Source organism: Perkinsus marinus (genome assembly GCF_000006405.1).
Source record: "Perkinsus marinus ATCC 50983 genomic scaffold scf_1104296930488, whole genome shotgun sequence".
Lineage (NCBI taxonomy): Eukaryota > Perkinsozoa > Perkinsida > Perkinsidae > Perkinsus > Perkinsus marinus.
In genome coordinates this window covers 1-14,471 of record NW_003216064.1, presented here as the reverse complement: position 1 = coordinate 14,471, position 14,471 = coordinate 1, and the positions used below count along the sequence as shown (strand labels likewise).

General features: G+C 49.8%; 6 protein-coding genes across 6 annotated transcripts; 2 read left to right on the top strand and 4 right to left on the bottom strand.

Moving 5' to 3' along the window:
• Positions 1-273: 273 nt before the first annotated feature.
• Pmar_PMAR006346 (hypothetical protein) lies at positions 274-2,040 on the top strand (the record flags this gene model as incomplete). The annotated part of the gene is made up of 7 exons (XM_002786886.1): positions 274-377; positions 422-533; positions 706-834; positions 1,555-1,647; positions 1,699-1,768; positions 1,816-1,913; positions 1,954-2,040. 7 exons carry the CDS (start codon positions 274-276, stop codon positions 2,038-2,040), a joined length of 693 nt encoding a protein of 230 aa, XP_002786932.1.
• Positions 2,041-4,904: 2,864 nt separating this feature from the next.
• Pmar_PMAR006345 (conserved hypothetical protein) lies at positions 4,905-6,977 on the bottom strand (the record flags this gene model as incomplete). Its single annotated transcript, XM_002786885.1, has 12 exons — positions 4,905-4,990; positions 5,041-5,103; positions 5,151-5,399; positions 5,447-5,571; positions 5,611-5,714; positions 5,852-5,968; positions 6,015-6,095; positions 6,148-6,230; positions 6,275-6,386; positions 6,483-6,623; positions 6,671-6,799; positions 6,843-6,977. The coding sequence occupies 12 exons, from the start codon at positions 6,975-6,977 to the stop codon at positions 4,905-4,907; spliced, it is 1,425 nt and encodes a 474-aa protein (XP_002786931.1).
• A 568-nt stretch (positions 6,978-7,545) lies between these two features.
• Positions 7,546-8,495, bottom strand: Pmar_PMAR006344 (DNA-directed RNA polymerase I 13.1 kDa polypeptide, putative; the record flags this gene model as incomplete). Its single annotated transcript, XM_002786884.1, has 5 exons — positions 7,546-7,680; positions 7,736-7,863; positions 7,908-7,982; positions 8,034-8,124; positions 8,370-8,495. 5 exons carry the CDS (start codon positions 8,493-8,495, stop codon positions 7,546-7,548), a joined length of 555 nt encoding a protein of 184 aa, XP_002786930.1.
• A 76-nt stretch (positions 8,496-8,571) lies between these two features.
• Pmar_PMAR006343 (conserved hypothetical protein) lies at positions 8,572-9,628 on the bottom strand. Its single transcript, XM_002786883.1, has 7 exons — positions 9,470-9,628; positions 9,318-9,422; positions 9,132-9,275; positions 9,016-9,091; positions 8,839-8,970; positions 8,737-8,789; positions 8,572-8,690 (listed from the first exon to the last, which is right to left on the bottom strand). The coding sequence occupies exons 1-7, from the start codon at positions 9,610-9,612 to the stop codon at positions 8,600-8,602; spliced, it is 744 nt and encodes a 247-aa protein (XP_002786929.1). The 5' UTR covers positions 9,613-9,628; the 3' UTR covers positions 8,572-8,599.
• A 74-nt stretch (positions 9,629-9,702) lies between these two features.
• Positions 9,703-11,399, bottom strand: Pmar_PMAR006342 (hypothetical protein). The gene is made up of 5 exons (XM_002786882.1): positions 11,304-11,399; positions 11,160-11,260; positions 10,968-11,092; positions 10,399-10,597; positions 9,703-10,085 (listed from the first exon to the last, which is right to left on the bottom strand). The coding sequence occupies exons 1-5, from the start codon at positions 11,344-11,346 to the stop codon at positions 9,885-9,887; spliced, it is 669 nt and encodes a 222-aa protein (XP_002786928.1). The 5' UTR covers positions 11,347-11,399; the 3' UTR covers positions 9,703-9,884.
• A 651-nt stretch (positions 11,400-12,050) lies between these two features.
• On the top strand, positions 12,051-14,099 carry Pmar_PMAR006341 (kinesin heavy chain, putative; the record flags this gene model as incomplete). Its single annotated transcript, XM_002786881.1, has 11 exons — positions 12,051-12,149; positions 12,464-12,534; positions 12,585-12,691; positions 12,739-12,824; positions 12,873-12,979; positions 13,038-13,126; positions 13,177-13,300; positions 13,342-13,462; positions 13,508-13,639; positions 13,691-13,867; positions 13,917-14,099. 11 exons carry the CDS (start codon positions 12,051-12,053, stop codon positions 14,097-14,099), a joined length of 1,296 nt encoding a protein of 431 aa, XP_002786927.1.
• Positions 14,100-14,471: the final 372 nt, after the last annotated feature.

Genomic DNA, 14,471 nt, shown 5'->3' with positions numbered 1-14,471 from the left:
AACTCATCTGGGACGTATACAACTCACCAGCACGGGACTAGTCGTATCGCTACTCCAGTTTCACGACTCTGAGGAAGAGGACAACGGCATCCATGCTACGGTGGGGCGGTGGAAGGGGCGGCGGCTGCTGCCACTGAGAGTCCCACAGGTCCTGTGTTATTGGAGTGCCCAGAGGTTCCGTCACCAACTCGACGTGATGCGAGATCTCTATCACCGTGTACAGATGGATACCGTGGAACGTCATGGTGAGAATCATTGCCTCATCGCCTTGCCATGCAGCGCGGGTTCACACCGTCAGAGGTCCGAACTGGTAGCTTCTTCAACACTATGGAGGGTCGCTTATTGGATGCGTGGAGTGACGAGCCGGCTGATGTGAAGTGAGAAATCTGATGGTAGAGCAACCTCGTCAAGTCTTTATCAGAACATTAACGGAGTTCTCCACCAGAGCCTCATTAAACAAGGAGATCGAACAACTGAAGGGTTCAATCGACAACACGCCTGCTACCAACAATACTCGTCGCAGAAGATCAACGGTGAGATCCTCAAACGTCTAAAGAGGGACTTGCGTATTCCTATGCAGCTCCTACACAGTGTCACGGGGACGACGCAAGCTATAGTGCTATCGTCGCCTGAGGGAGGGAAGGAACCTCCTGCTGCGGTCTGTTCCCCGGGTCATTTAGGAGTTGCCGATTCTCTGTGGTTCAGGCTGTTAGCGCACCGACGGCCAGAAGAGCGTCTCAACAGTCGCCAGAATATAAGAATCTTATGAGGAAAAATGAGGAGTTGAAGGCATTGAAGGCGTCGTTGGAGGAAGAGAACAGACACTTGCGAGAGGTATCTCTACTGTGGCTGTAAGCTGTGGTCCATCTCGACATTGGCTTAGTTACTATCACTGAAAACCACGTCGTCACAGTCTCCGCATGAGCAGCCCCTAGCAGCACCCGAAACGTTGCCACGCTCGAACAGTTGGACCGACATGGCAGTCTCTCCTGAGAAGACCAGCTCACACACAGTCTTGGCAGACGTGGCAATTTCAAGGTTGTTGCCGACCTTACTTGGTGGAGTACCCCAGTCTGTACATCCTCCAGTAGAGGAGCATCCGAAGACTACAAGTGGCGAACTATTGGTACCACCATCAGCGTCGAACGCCGGGCCGCCCTCGCGATACAGTAAGTCATAGCTTGCTGAGTGAGAGCGTGATCATCGTGCTCAGGAACCAAGCTTAATAGCAGATCTCTCGAGTTACCAACGAAGGATGTCCAAAGTCGAGGACCTCCCTCTGGCCTTCCGCCTCCAACGCAAATGACGAGGCTCTCGTCCCAAACGCTATTCTCGTCGAGCTCCTCGCCGAATTTGTTCGGAAGTAAAACCGTTAGAAGTGGCGTGCCACAGCCGGCAGTGGAAAGCCGTCCTCCGACTGCTGAGGGAAAAAAGCACGAGCCCCGCTTAGTGTCAGTACAAGTGCATCCCGTGGGCTTGGTCCCACGGGGCATAAGGTCTCAGAGAGAGGTATTGGCAGTTGACTGGAGGTCCCGAGGGCTGAGGTCACCTTAGGTATCATTGGCCTCTTTCGGGCAATTGGTGAACTCCCTCTTCGGTGGTCCAGCACAAGCCATGGCTTATTTCGATCCTCGCAGACGAGGATATGTAGGGCATTCAGTTTTTTCTCCGAAGAATGATCGCCGTGTACTTGTATAGGTAAAGTATTCTGATTTCGCACGCCTGTTGGCGGCTGCGACGAAGCGAGACTGGATAATGACTCCCAGGGGTGAGTTGTATTGCATCGATAAAGCGTTCAGTCGAAACCTCCTACAGGACGAGGGCATGCCGCCCTTGATACTCTATTTGGCTGTGATGACGAGGCGCTTTTCGCCAATCTTGACCAAGGGGACAAGGGCCTCCTGATAGTGCAGGTAAGTGAGGTTTTACATGTCTCTCTCTATGTTCATGCAGGACTTCGCCTACGCCATTACGTGTGCTCGTGCCTGGGCTTATGGTATGGCGATTCCTCCCGCGCCGAAGGTTCGGGCTGCTCAGTAGCTACGCTCTATCTAGTTATTCTCATGTTCTCTGTTATGCTCGTTGTGCGGACGTTGTTATAGACGCGGAAAGGATGTTGCGTTGAGTACCCTGATCGTAATCATAATACAGAGATACAGTATCATTCCTGCTTGGGATCGAGTGATTCCCGTGGCAGCCGGAATTATAAGGGTGAAGCTAGAAAGAAAACGAGTAAAAGACACAGTCCCACAAACACGTAGGGTGAACTCACAAATGATTCCTCTCAGTAGTTGTCAAGCGTGTGCACGTCATGGTTGGTAGATGTGACGTTTGTACAGCCCTATAAAAAAATCCTCATAACTAGATGAGGAATTCTCATGACGTTTGTACAGCCCTATAAAAAAATCCTCATAACTAGATGAGGAATTCTCACATGAGGAGGGAACTCACAGGCTTCGACTCACAGGGGAAAAATCGAGCCTCTTCTAGAAACTCCCCCCGATACGGAGATCATGGATGTCTCGGTGGCATACTGAGCACAACAGGCGATTGGCTTGGATACAAGGGCTGATTGAATGCGAGCTTTCAGAGACAAAGCGTGTAAAAGCTCGTGCGAATGGGAAAGGTAAATATTACGACTTCTCGAAAATTAATCGCGACACTCCACACAGGGAGGGGCGCGCCTCAACGTCTGCATGAATAGAGAGGATAAATGCCAAGGTCAAAGCCGCTCAGGTTGACCCGTATGGCCCCGTCGAATGTCAAGTTGGTGAGTATCGGGGGGGCGAATGGCGCGGCAATGTTACTGGCCAGGGCTAGCAGCTTGGTGATGTCTGTGAGCTTGAATTCGCCGGTTGATGGAATGTACTCGTAAGGAACGCCGGTCTTACTCCCCCAAGCTCTAGGACCATGACGAGGACGATACGAAGCTCTGATGTCGAAGGTTCTCGAGCTTGTTATGGTGAGGTTGACCGAGCCATTGCCGAATTCGGTGTGAGGAGCCGCACAGTAGCTACCAGATGGCGCAGCACTCAGTAGAACGCTCGTTGCTAGGAGACCGGTAACGACAGAGATAATGGCCATTAAAAAGGATTTCATACCTGATGCGATGGGATAAGGAACAAGTTAGCCATCGTTACTCTTAAATAGGCGAGGGGCAAAGTGAAGAGACGGTTGTTGTGATATTGCTATGCCTCCATAGATTCTGCGACGCATATACCGTTATAGGTTGTACTGCGCCACTTGTGCGCACGTGAATGATCTATTTACCACAGCTTTTCCTTATTGCCGTGTACGCAAGTACAATACTGCCTCTCGGCTCAACTGTGCTGTTGTGTTAAGCACAGTTTTACGGGCCTCTAGAACAACGGTAAAGAGGCGAAAGAACATGAGCTAGGTAGTCTATGCAGTTAACGTACATGTATTGTAGTAGAGCGTTTTTAATACCTATTAATGGCCCTGCTGAAGAGCGTGAGTGATAGGGGTGACATGTCACTAGCAGAGATAAACCGCTATCACAAGGTAAAGCTGCTATTCCAAACTTGAACGGGGAGCAGCTGGCGTCCTTCGCGTGGCAGTTGCTATGCAGTTCAACGCAACACTACTTGATTCCAAGTTTTTTCTTTTCAGGCTCCAAGGATTCCATTGTTTTCATGGACGAAGCGCAGGCTTACTTCCCACGTACTGCGCAGTGCATTGCGAACCACAAGCAGTGACTGAACGACAACAACATAATGTTGTCAACATTACTAGAGGATCTTTGAGAGCAAGCGTTCCACAGAACGCTGCGTTTCTTGTAGTCCTCCGAGTTCATAGTGCTCTGCCATGGCCTGCTAACTTTCTTTGTGTGTCTACGTTTACGTGCCAACCTACACGTGTCTCATCATCGCGATTCGCGATTGTCCGAGGTAGACAACAGTAATGGAATGGAGTGCAGGAGGGAGGTTCTTTAATCGAGGCTCAAAGATCCTATATCAGAGAACGTTCACTCATGATGTTACCCAGAGAGTTATTTCTGGGGTGCGATACAATCGAACGCCGAGTCTCCGCGTGAATGAGTGTTGCTGAACGCGGATTAGGTATGTTACATTAGCGGTGGCACGCAAGTACAATATAGACGATGCATTAACATTCTGTTGATCCCTTTGTTGTCTCCGCTTCCATAAGCACAATTACTAAGTGTTGGGTTGACTATGAGGGCGATCAGTGGCAACATGAGGACAGCCCCTACAGTGAGCCCCCAAATGACGCCTTTTTGGATGATATCAGAGTGTAAAGAAAGCATCTATTTGAAGTATTGTAATTGGACTATTTTCCCCAAGGAGCTTTTTGAAGTGCCTGACCTGGTCGGGCAGTTTGTGAGGCTAAATATCACTTACCTGATCTGCGTCCCTAGGACGATTTCGACAACAAACGAATGTCTGCAGCAGTCTCATTTTCTCCACTCTTTGAAAATACAGACTACTCCGGTTTCAGAGGCAGTCGAGAGATTACATCTATGATTTCGACTGATTATGATATCGAATCCGACTGCTTATGCATGATTTCCCAGAATTTATCGATCGTAGCTGTTCCTTATCTCCGCCACGAGATGTAAACGAGACATGACACTCGACACGATGTATAATTAAGCCCTTGGAGAGCTTCCCGACAACGTCCAGTTGGGCAACTATCCACGTCAGTCATCCTGTTACATATATTTCCTGCTTCAGCAGCCACTATATTGATAACATAGGTGCTTCTGGAACAGGAAATACATGTTATGATTATGTTAACATAATGTTATGTTCCAGAGATATTCCAGAGGTATTCTCTGCCACTGAGTATGCGCAACAACATGATATGGTAACGCCGCTATATCAATAACAGAACGAAACATAAAAACAGAGTTACTCTTTGAACGATCAAACGTGAATCGCCTTCCCGAAGGCAGTGATCATCGATGCCTCGCGGACCGCCTCCGATAAGGTCGGGTGTGCAAAGCATGTACCTGCGACAAGTTGAACACTGAGACGAGATGAGAGCCTCTGGATGCCTTACGGGCCACATCCTCACTCGATGCACCATAGTTGATCGCCAAGACAAAAGGATGGATGAGCTCACCTAATAAGACGACGAACTGCGATACACCAAGAAGAACAGTAATCTACCTGCCGAAGCTTGCACGATACAGGCCCCTAATAGTTTGTCATCTTTCTTCTGTGATATCACTTTAACGAAGCCTTCAGTCGAGTCGACGCATTTTGCTCGACCAGATGCAGCGAAGGGAAATACTCCAACTTTGTAATCGATTCCCGCCTTCTTGCAATCTGCCTCAGTCTTGCCGACCCAAGCGATTTCGGGATGAGTGTAAACCACCGATGGTATGCTGTCGTAATTGATGTGGCTCGAGTCTTTGCCTGAGGCCATTGACGGTTGCCGCACCTCCGAGAAGTGTATTATTCACCTTTTTTTAACTCAGCATTGATTCTCTCAGCAACTGCAAAGCCTTCATCTTCTGCCTTGTGTGCCAGCATGGGCCCTCGTACAACGTCACCAATTGCCCAGATATTTGGCACGTTCGTCCGTAGACTACCAGGGCATACCTCACGTACCCCAGAGACGTCTCACCTCTCATCGACTTCGATCATGCCCGTTCGAGCGTCCGTGATGACTCCGGCGCGATCCAACCCGAGCCCTTCGGTGTAAGGGCGCCGTCCAACCGCTACTAAAACCTGCAGTATCGATTCCAGAGCGCGGTCATGGGCTACTCATTCAGTCACCTTCTGGACCTCTAGCGTGCCCTTGTCGGTGCCGTCAGCTCCCTTCAGAGTGAGTTCAGCACGACCATTCTTCACTCGGCCGATGTCACCCCCGTGGCGACGTGAAAGTTCATTTTCTCATGCCTTTGTAAAGACTTCTGTAGAGCTTGGGATACGTCCAGATCGGCTGTTGGGAGGATATGCGGCATGTACTCAACAACGGTGACCTGAAAAAGCCATTTCAAAATGCGAGGTCCGATGGTGACACTGTACTTTAGTGCCCAACCGGGCCCATACTGAGCCCAGCTCGAGGCCGATCACTCCACCACCAATCACCGCCATTGACTCAGGTACCTGCGAGCATATGAAGGCCCTGGACTCCAACAATTATCAAGACGATACGGACCTCTGGGAACTCCAAGGCTTCAGTGCTTGTCACAATGACATCACCGTCAATCTTGAGGAAAGGTAGCGAGGAGGAGTCGGAACCTGTATGCACAGTGGTAGACCAATCCTGGTGCGAGGTGGCTCACCCGTAGCTACCACGTAGTGCTTTGCCTCAATAGACTCGCTAGCTCCATCGGTAATGTCGACCTCCAAAGTGTTGGCATTCGTAAAGCGTCCGAGGCCGTGGAATTGTGTAACCTGAGCACGCACCGTCACGACTATTTTGCTCTAGATCCAGATGCATGTCCAGGGTGACTGGTGACACCAAGGGAGGGAGGGGGGATCGGACACTACCCCATTCTTGTCCATGAGACCCTTGACGCCTTTAGTGAGCATTTGGACTGTTCGGGTCCGGTGTCGATGCATGGCAGTCAAGTCAGCAGCAGCCGATGACGAATCAATTTTCACTCCAATTTTCTTCAAAGTGCTGCCGCTCTAAGGGGAGCACCAAGGCTGATCACAGGGTGGACTAATAGCATCACTTTCAGAGCGGAGTATTCATGAGATGAATGGAGGAGACACTTCGAGGGAATACAGCCTATGTTCAGGCAGGTACCCCCGAGCGCGGACCTCTTCTCGACGATAGCGGTCTTCAAACCGAGTTGGGCTGCCTGACACGTCGGAGGATGGTGAAGGGAAGGAGTTAGCGGTTACCTTGATGGCGCTGACATACCCACCGGGGCCTCCTCCTATGACGGCAACATCGAAAGCATGAGAGGCCGTGGAGAAGAGTCGAGCACTGCTGAGGCCCCGCAGAGAGTTGAGCCCAAAGAAGGGCGAACCGACCATTAACGCAAATGGGAAAACTTCCTGACGATTAGTGAGGATTCCAACAATATGATACTACCGAACGGAAGTTTTTACCATTTTACCGTTTTTTTTAATTTTTTACCGAAAAATTCAACTTTTTACAGTTTTGAATAACGTTTTACCCCATCATATAATGCTTCACTCTCTTGGTTGATATTTTACCCGTAGCTTTAGTGGAATACCAAACTAATATCCTTACGACTCTATTTGAGAGTTTTCAATTCAACTCAACCAAAGACGCGCTGAACGATTTTGCCCGAGTGCAGAACTAGCATTGTAGTATTGGAATTCCTAGCGTCCACATGAGGGAAAACTTCAATGTTGCATATTATTCTCAGCTCATCCACAGCAACGCTACTATACTTCAGCTGTGATAAAAGAGAGGAAAAACCTTGAGTGGACAGCCATGCATGGGCCTTCATAACTTATCCCATCACCCCCAGGTAGAGGCCCTGCCCTTAACAAACACCACAGCGACTACAACGGCAGTACACGTTGACGTAATCGAGGAAGCAACAACGCTGGTAGTGAGGAGAAGGAAGGGGGGTTAAGTATTGACGTTAAAACGGTAGCCGCATTTCTGGCATTCGTAGAACACCGTCTGGCCCTCATCGGCGCTCCTCAACTGCTGAGTCCAGAAGGCCATACGAGGATTCTTGCACTTCGGGCACTCCTCATCCACCTTAGAACGATACCGATGAGCAGCAGCCTTGGAGCCTGACGTCAAGGAATCTTACTAAAGCCATCTTTTTATCGTCCTTTTTCTCCTTGCCCTCCTCCTCATCAATGATGTTCTTCATCCACACCTTCATCTCACCATAGTCCAACACGGCATGGGACTCCATCAGCGGTCCAGTGGCGAATCCTGATGCGACTCATACCACTCCTTGGCGAGATCCTAGAGCTTACGATCCCGCTTAGCCCCACATCTAGAGCAGACCGAGTACTGACCCCGCTGTCTTTGGTCGTAGAAAGAACCACAGTCTGAGATTATCCATGATATCAACAACTCTCATACGACTACTATTCCCGTACATCCACAGAACATATTCTCGTATTTGAAGTACTCCTCCTTAGAAACCTTAGCCCACTCAGGCAACTCTGATTCGTCAGCGCACAGCTCCATCTGAACACCACGATCGATGACCCCTCGCGCTGAGAGCCGAAGGGAGCAGTAATGAGAAACATGATCGCTTTGCTCAACTGAGCTCAGAAATTTCCTCACTTATATACAAGTTTATATGTGAATTCGAGTAGAAGTGTTCAATAACCAACGAGAAAATTTCCTCGAAATTTTCATAATGCTACCAACACATGTGGTCGACCATGTACATATTTCCCAACACTGAAAGGGAGAGACCTTGCTATTACATCTTTCTCAGAAGAATCCTTTTCAGCGGGGTCTTTATACCCCAGAGGCTTCCTCTTCAGCCACTCACTAGATGTGACTGCAGGGACGAGGGGACCGAAGGGCCCATGAGGACGGAATGAGGACATCCCAACAACAAGAAGAACAAGCCTAAACAACAGCAACAACTCCCTAATTCCGTAACAGGCAAACGCAGAGTTATCAAGGGAGAAACCAAGGCAGTGTGAAGTCGTCAATCGGCGCGGCTTTCCTCTGCGAAGAACTTCGCTGCCCCCATCGCCATCTTCAATGTCCGGTCCGACACGTCATGGTCTCCTTCCACACTGCAGCGAGAGGGCATATAAATACACCACCAAATGCCGAACTTACGTTCCCCATTTGCCTCTATTATCCAACTCCTCCAAAACCGAAGCCCTACATGCCTGGCACATGACCAGCATTCGCCTATTCTCATGCAACAGATGATAGTACCTCCTCTAGAGAGGTATTTCCGAGGTAGTAGTTAAGGGCGATCACAACAGACTTCGCCGTTCTGCTCATCTCATCAAAGGCTGTGAGCTCCCACGGGGTAAGTGTACTCAAATACGCTCTCAGTGCCGCGTCCTATACAGCCGTCCGTTAATCGAATAACGAAGCTCTTACTAGTACCGCTCCCTCTGAGTGTTTCGGCAGTGATATGCCCCTACATGAGGCTATCTTGCAGTCGAATTCCTTGGACACGAAACTGAGCCCACGGTGACTGATAACGTCAGGAAAGGTGTCACCTCCTGTATTCGACCCACTCAGGGTATTCCCCATAGCAAGTGAGGTCGGTGTTCAAGTAGTGGAGATTCCTCTCAACCACTGTGCTCATATCCTTCGCTGTCAAATCAATAGTCGTCGCTGCCAACGCCATCAACGGCATGAAGCTACCAAGCCTCACTACAACCAACCGTACTGTCTTCACTTACTGTGGCCGTATGAACTTGTCCTGCTCGGCCCACTCCTCTGCTACTGCAAAGGCGAGCCCCTCCGAAGGGAGTGCCAGTCGGTGCTTAGCTGGAGTCGACAATCGTCTGAGGCCACACAGTCTTTCCAGTCTTCTCACTAGCCACGGTCCTACTTGCCGTCCAAAAGGACCGTCCATCCTCCTCCCTCCTCAATGCCATTCCGCGCTACCTTCACCACATCATAAAAACGCTTATGCGCCCTCGCAGTGTTGCTAGGCAGGGCAGCCAGAAGCCGATGACTCTGCCGAAGGGACATCGAAGGGACAGCAACTCACACACAGAGGATAACATAGCGACACTCCTAAGAACACAAGGGCAAGTCAATCACCACCAACGCCGAGACTCGGCTGACGTAAGGCAAACCACTGAGGTGACAGCTAAGGCGGTGAAAAAGATACCAGCTACCGCGTACTTAATACCTCCGTCCCACTTTACATTGCAGAGGGAGGCTTTGCTAATAGACTTTGAAAAACTATAAATCATACAAGCGGTTCAGAATCGATGGACCGAGTCAGAGTGAAGGGCTGTCTACAGACCAAAGAAGGTAGCGATGCTCCTCCAAAGTCGTGAAGGAGGAGGCGGCGATCGGCAGGGACGGACAGCAAGGGCCTGGTGCCTGGCCTCAGCACAGCTGCGGACGATGGGCGGAGGGGAACGCCCACATACTGCCCTCTCAACTACATGAGAAACTGTAGGGACCACACTACTGGATGAGTACCAATTTAGTATCTGAAGACCACCGTAGAAACCTATCATTCTCATGCTTCGACAATACCGTTTAAAGCGGTGTGGGAATATTTGTTTGGTTTCCTAAATTGAGCTCCTGTGTAAGTTTCCTCACTACATTTTGAAAATCCATACATGATTTCGGGTAAAAGTATACAAAAACCAACGACTATTTACTCGAGTTTTACCAACACATGTAGTAACTACATGTGTTGGTGAAAATACGGAAACTATGAGGAAACCTCGTAGTTGACCATGCGCATATATTCGCACGCTGGCTCAAAGAGGTGAGCAAATGACCTCAACATGTGTTTACCTCTTCGCACTCCCGACACTCCAGTTTATCAACTCCAACTTCACAACAGGCTAGGCGTTCTGGTGTCCATCCACTACGGGACCAGAGGCAAGTAAGATAGCTCTCACGTAGTCTCTCTACTGGTGCTGACCCTAGACCCCTACATACACATATAGCAGAGGCTTCTTCGTTAGCGCAGAATATTGGGTAGCTCGGGAAACTAAAAAGAACACAACAATACGCCCCGACCAATGCACTTCAACAAGACCGGAGAGGACCTTCCAACAGAGGAGTTGTACCCCCGCTTTATTGTTATTGACTGATTCGAAAAGAAGCGCTCCACCAGTGTGGAGAAATATGCACATGGCCAACTACAATATAGAAATCAAGTAAAAATTTTGCGAAATTATTGTTAGCTTCTGAACATTTCTATTCTGATTCGTATATAAACTCCTATAATTAGTGAGGAAACTCCTGAGCTCAGCTGAGGAAAGCGAACATATATTCCAACACTGCTCTTCACTCGAGATAGTAAAGACATACTCATGTAGCACACTATAACTCTGAATACCATTCCTCCCACTACTTACAGTCTGCGGCGTAGCTGATATAAACGGTAGGGGTCCATGCCCCAGCCATGACTCGGGTTAAAGGAAACATCAAAAAGTTGTAGGTCGTCGAGGAATGATAGTACAAATAGAGCACAGATAAGGTCCTGAACAGGAGGAACGAATTGGAAAAGGAGTGGTATGGCAACCACGGTCACGTCCGAGCGCCATCACCTCATCATTGTCTGTAGTAGCTCCTGTCAAAGAACACCAACGCAGATTCGCTGCAGCCTCAAGAACGTTCCGTAGCGAGCGGGAAGGTACATGGCAAACGCCTAAGAAGCAGCCTCCAACACGCCACCCCTCCCCCCAGCCTACCCCTTCGGGCCGAATTGAGCTGTATCTCTCTTAGACAAGTCATCCCAGGCGGAAACTCCAGCTCGGAACAGCGGCATTCTCTTGCAGCAGACAGTCTTATCTCCTTCAATGATGTCTTCAGCAATGGCTGCACCATCTCAAAATCGTCGATCTGATAATGGAGTTTCACAGCCCGTTTTACGTGAAGTGGCGAAAAACGCGATATTCACACCATGCAGTAGTCGTGAAATATGTTTTCCACTAGTGTTTTCCATATCACGGGTAAACTTCAATAAATATCATTCATTGACCAATAGCTACAACCCTGCTTACGTTCTCCATCTTCAGCTCCTCCAAACAGCACTCTCTCAGTACAGGCAATAACGGGTTAATATCAACATTCCCGCAGTTCACTTCCAGCCGTCGTAACGACCTCGTGATTGGTGACCTCAACAGGGCGTGACGCAGTGGCTGTTCTGGCTGAGCCTCTAGACGTAAACTCCATAGCATAGGACTTAAATAGCGTCCAGCACAGCAAAGACGACCACACGTAGCAGGGGTAGCTATCAGATGCATAGTCCAGAAGCACTGCTGATTACATCGTCCTGACAGAAACTGCATACAATTCTTCTTATGGGGATGATCCCTATCCGATCAAAAAAATGAACGGCCGAAAGTTATAAAATGAAAACCATGTGTGAGTGAGAAAGAACGGTACTCAACACCTACCGTATTAACCCGCCATATTGCTCCGGCAAGTCGTATACCATGCATGGTGATCCTGTTAAGTACTCGAGAGAGTATCGTGGTATTATACCTAGGCTCAGTGAGAGCCTATTCACTGCTGGGCAAAGCTCAGTCAAAGACGTAGGTGGGAGTGATGTAATTGCTTCGTCCGAGAATCCTGTTCCGTGTCCATGCAAGACTTGTGTCGACAGCTCGCCAGCCCTAAACGTCATCGTTGTATAAAAACCAACTGATGTGTTACATAATGCTGAGTGAACGTTGAGGGTGCCCTGCCTGGGTGACATGCTCTTGAGTATTTGTTCCGGAGCATAGTTCGAATCTTTGGTCCTGGGCATGTTTTGAATCTTTGGTCCTGGGCATGTTTTGAATCTTTGGTCCTGGGCATGTTTTGAATCTTTGGTCCTGGGCAAGTTTCGAATTTTTCCTTCTCTCAGCTGAGGGTGTGGATGTCGTACCTCGAGATCTACAACGAGCACCTCAGAGATCTTCTAGCTGTGGAAGACGAGTAGCCTCTTTCTGCAACTGCCTCGAAAAGGCCTTTCTTGTCTCCTTCAGTAATCGAGACCTCACCGTTATGGAGCATCCGGGCTTGGGGGTCTACGTCAGAGATCTCACAGAGATTCTGCTGCAGACTCCGGTGGAACTCGAAAAGCTACTCCAGCGTACGTTCACGAGAAGAACCGATTGAGGCGATTCACCGCTTGGTCAGTTGGTAGCAGACGCCGGGCGGAGTCGGTCACTTGCATGAACCCGCACTCGAGTCGTAGCCACGCAGTTTGCAGGATTCGCTTGGAGGTGGCTTCTACACCAGAGCTTACAGAAAGCTAAAGTCGTTCATCTCAGTGTCGTCCGTCAGAGGACGGGCCTAAGCTGCGCTCATGCATTAATTTAATCGATCTAGCAGGCAGTGAAAGACAACAGAAAACCAACAGTACGGGCTCCGTACTGAGGTAAGACTCCTCGGAATCCCACTGTGGGATTCCCACAGCAGTTGAGGTTAACATTTAGAGAGGCGAACTCGATAAATCAGAGCTTGAGCACACTGGGTATGGTCATAAAGCATTTGACGGAGCGCGGCCCTGGTGCCTCCAGCAAAGGTGGGATATCTAGTCGTCCTTTCTCTAGGGAGCAAACATTCTTTAATAAGGTTCGCATAGTGCTGCTGCATCGTCGTGGATTCCATTTCGCTCTTCCAAGCTGACCTTCCTCCTTAAGGATTCTCTCGCGGGCAACTCCAAGACCTTCATGATAGCCTGCATAAGCCCATCACGGTAAGGAGCTCACCTGGCTGGGTCAGTAGTGGGTCCGATAGGACTGAGCTCGACGAGAGCGTCTCCACTCTGCGCTTCGCTGCTGCCGTACAGGAGGTACGGGTCCCCGCCAAGGTCAACATCGACAGGAACGAACAGCTGCTCAAGGATTTGCAGCAAGAGGTGACAATTGCGTAGCGCGTGACGAAGTACCATTTGCCTCGACAGATCGGTAGCTTACGCCGCCAGTTGCAGTCACAGGAGTCTAAGAGCTTGTCATCCGAGGTGGCGATGTTGAATGAAGAGTTACAGGAGAGAGAGCGGCTCGTGACTGACCTCAGGAGGAGTCACGAGAGCCAAGTGAGTTGAACACTTCCTGCCCACTATAACCAAATACCAGTTTCCTCTCAGCTGGCAGCGTCCAAGGAAATGTTGCGACTGCGTGAATCGGCCCTAGCTGACAGAGGCCTCTCCTCATCTGAGATCAATGCCGTCTTCGGTGTTGGTGATGACACACCGTACATGCTCAATGTGTCACAGGACCCGATGCTGTCGGCCTCTCTCATCTACTACTTCCAGCCCGACACTGTAAGACCCCCCTGCGGTGAATTGTCCATAGGCCGACTCTCTTGGTCAGGTTACTGTTATAGGAAGCTCTTCTGCTGAGTGTCAGATGGTCCTCAAGGGTATCGGCATGCCCCCTTCACTTTGCCAAGTGGTCAATCATGCCAATCAGAGGCTCACCATAGCACTAACGGCCAGCGGGGTCGAGGCGGGAGGCCGAGTCCTCGTCAACGGCAAAGTGGACCTCCTACTATAAGGGATCCTTAAATGGGGCTCGAGTCAGGTCCTTCGTCCTGAGGACCCACCACGACGTTTACGCCACCTCGACAGGGTCATATTCGGCCGCGTCCACTGCATGAATTTCATACTCCCGAACTCACCAGAAGCGAATAAGGCCAGCCGGGCGGTGGCGGACCGAGCGAGCATACTGGGTTCTTTCAGACTGAGAATGCTGATGCCCAAGGTGCTCGATTCGATGATTTCGCCAGGGAGATGATCCACGATGACTCCAGTGAGGCCTTCCAGGTGAGTTTCAGTACGACAAGCCGCAGTACTGCATACTGTAGGAGCTCCGTTACTACATTGAGGAGGTCAGGAACAAGCTGGATGAGGAGCGGATGGAAGAGTT

What these genes read in the sequence shown, in the direction of transcription:
- Pmar_PMAR006343 (XM_002786883.1), bottom strand. Translation starts at nt 9,612, where the DNA reads ATGTCCCTTCGGCAGAGTCATCGGCTTCTGGCTGCCCTGCCTAGCAAC. An exon ending in GACAAGTTCATACGGCCACA is followed by an intron (nt 9,276 to 9,317) that starts GTAAGTGAAGAC and finishes GAGGCTTGGTAG; the next exon opens with CTTCATGCCGTTGATGGCGT. An exon ending in GAGTGGGTCGAATACAGGAG is followed by an intron (nt 9,092 to 9,131) that starts GTGACACCTTTC and finishes CCGTGGGCTCAG; the next exon opens with TTTCGTGTCCAAGGAATTCG.
- Pmar_PMAR006342 (XM_002786882.1), bottom strand. Translation starts at nt 11,346, where the DNA reads ATGACTTGTCTAAGAGAGATACAGCTCAATTCGGCCCGAAGGG. An exon ending in CTACTACAGACAATGATGAG is followed by an intron (nt 11,093 to 11,159) that starts GTGATGGCGCTC and finishes CCTCCTGTTCAG; the next exon opens with GACCTTATCTGTGCTCTATT. An exon ending in AGTGTCGGGAGTGCGAAGAG is followed by an intron (nt 10,086 to 10,398) that starts GTAAACACATGT and finishes GGTGGTCTTCAG; the next exon opens with ATACTAAATTGGTACTCATC.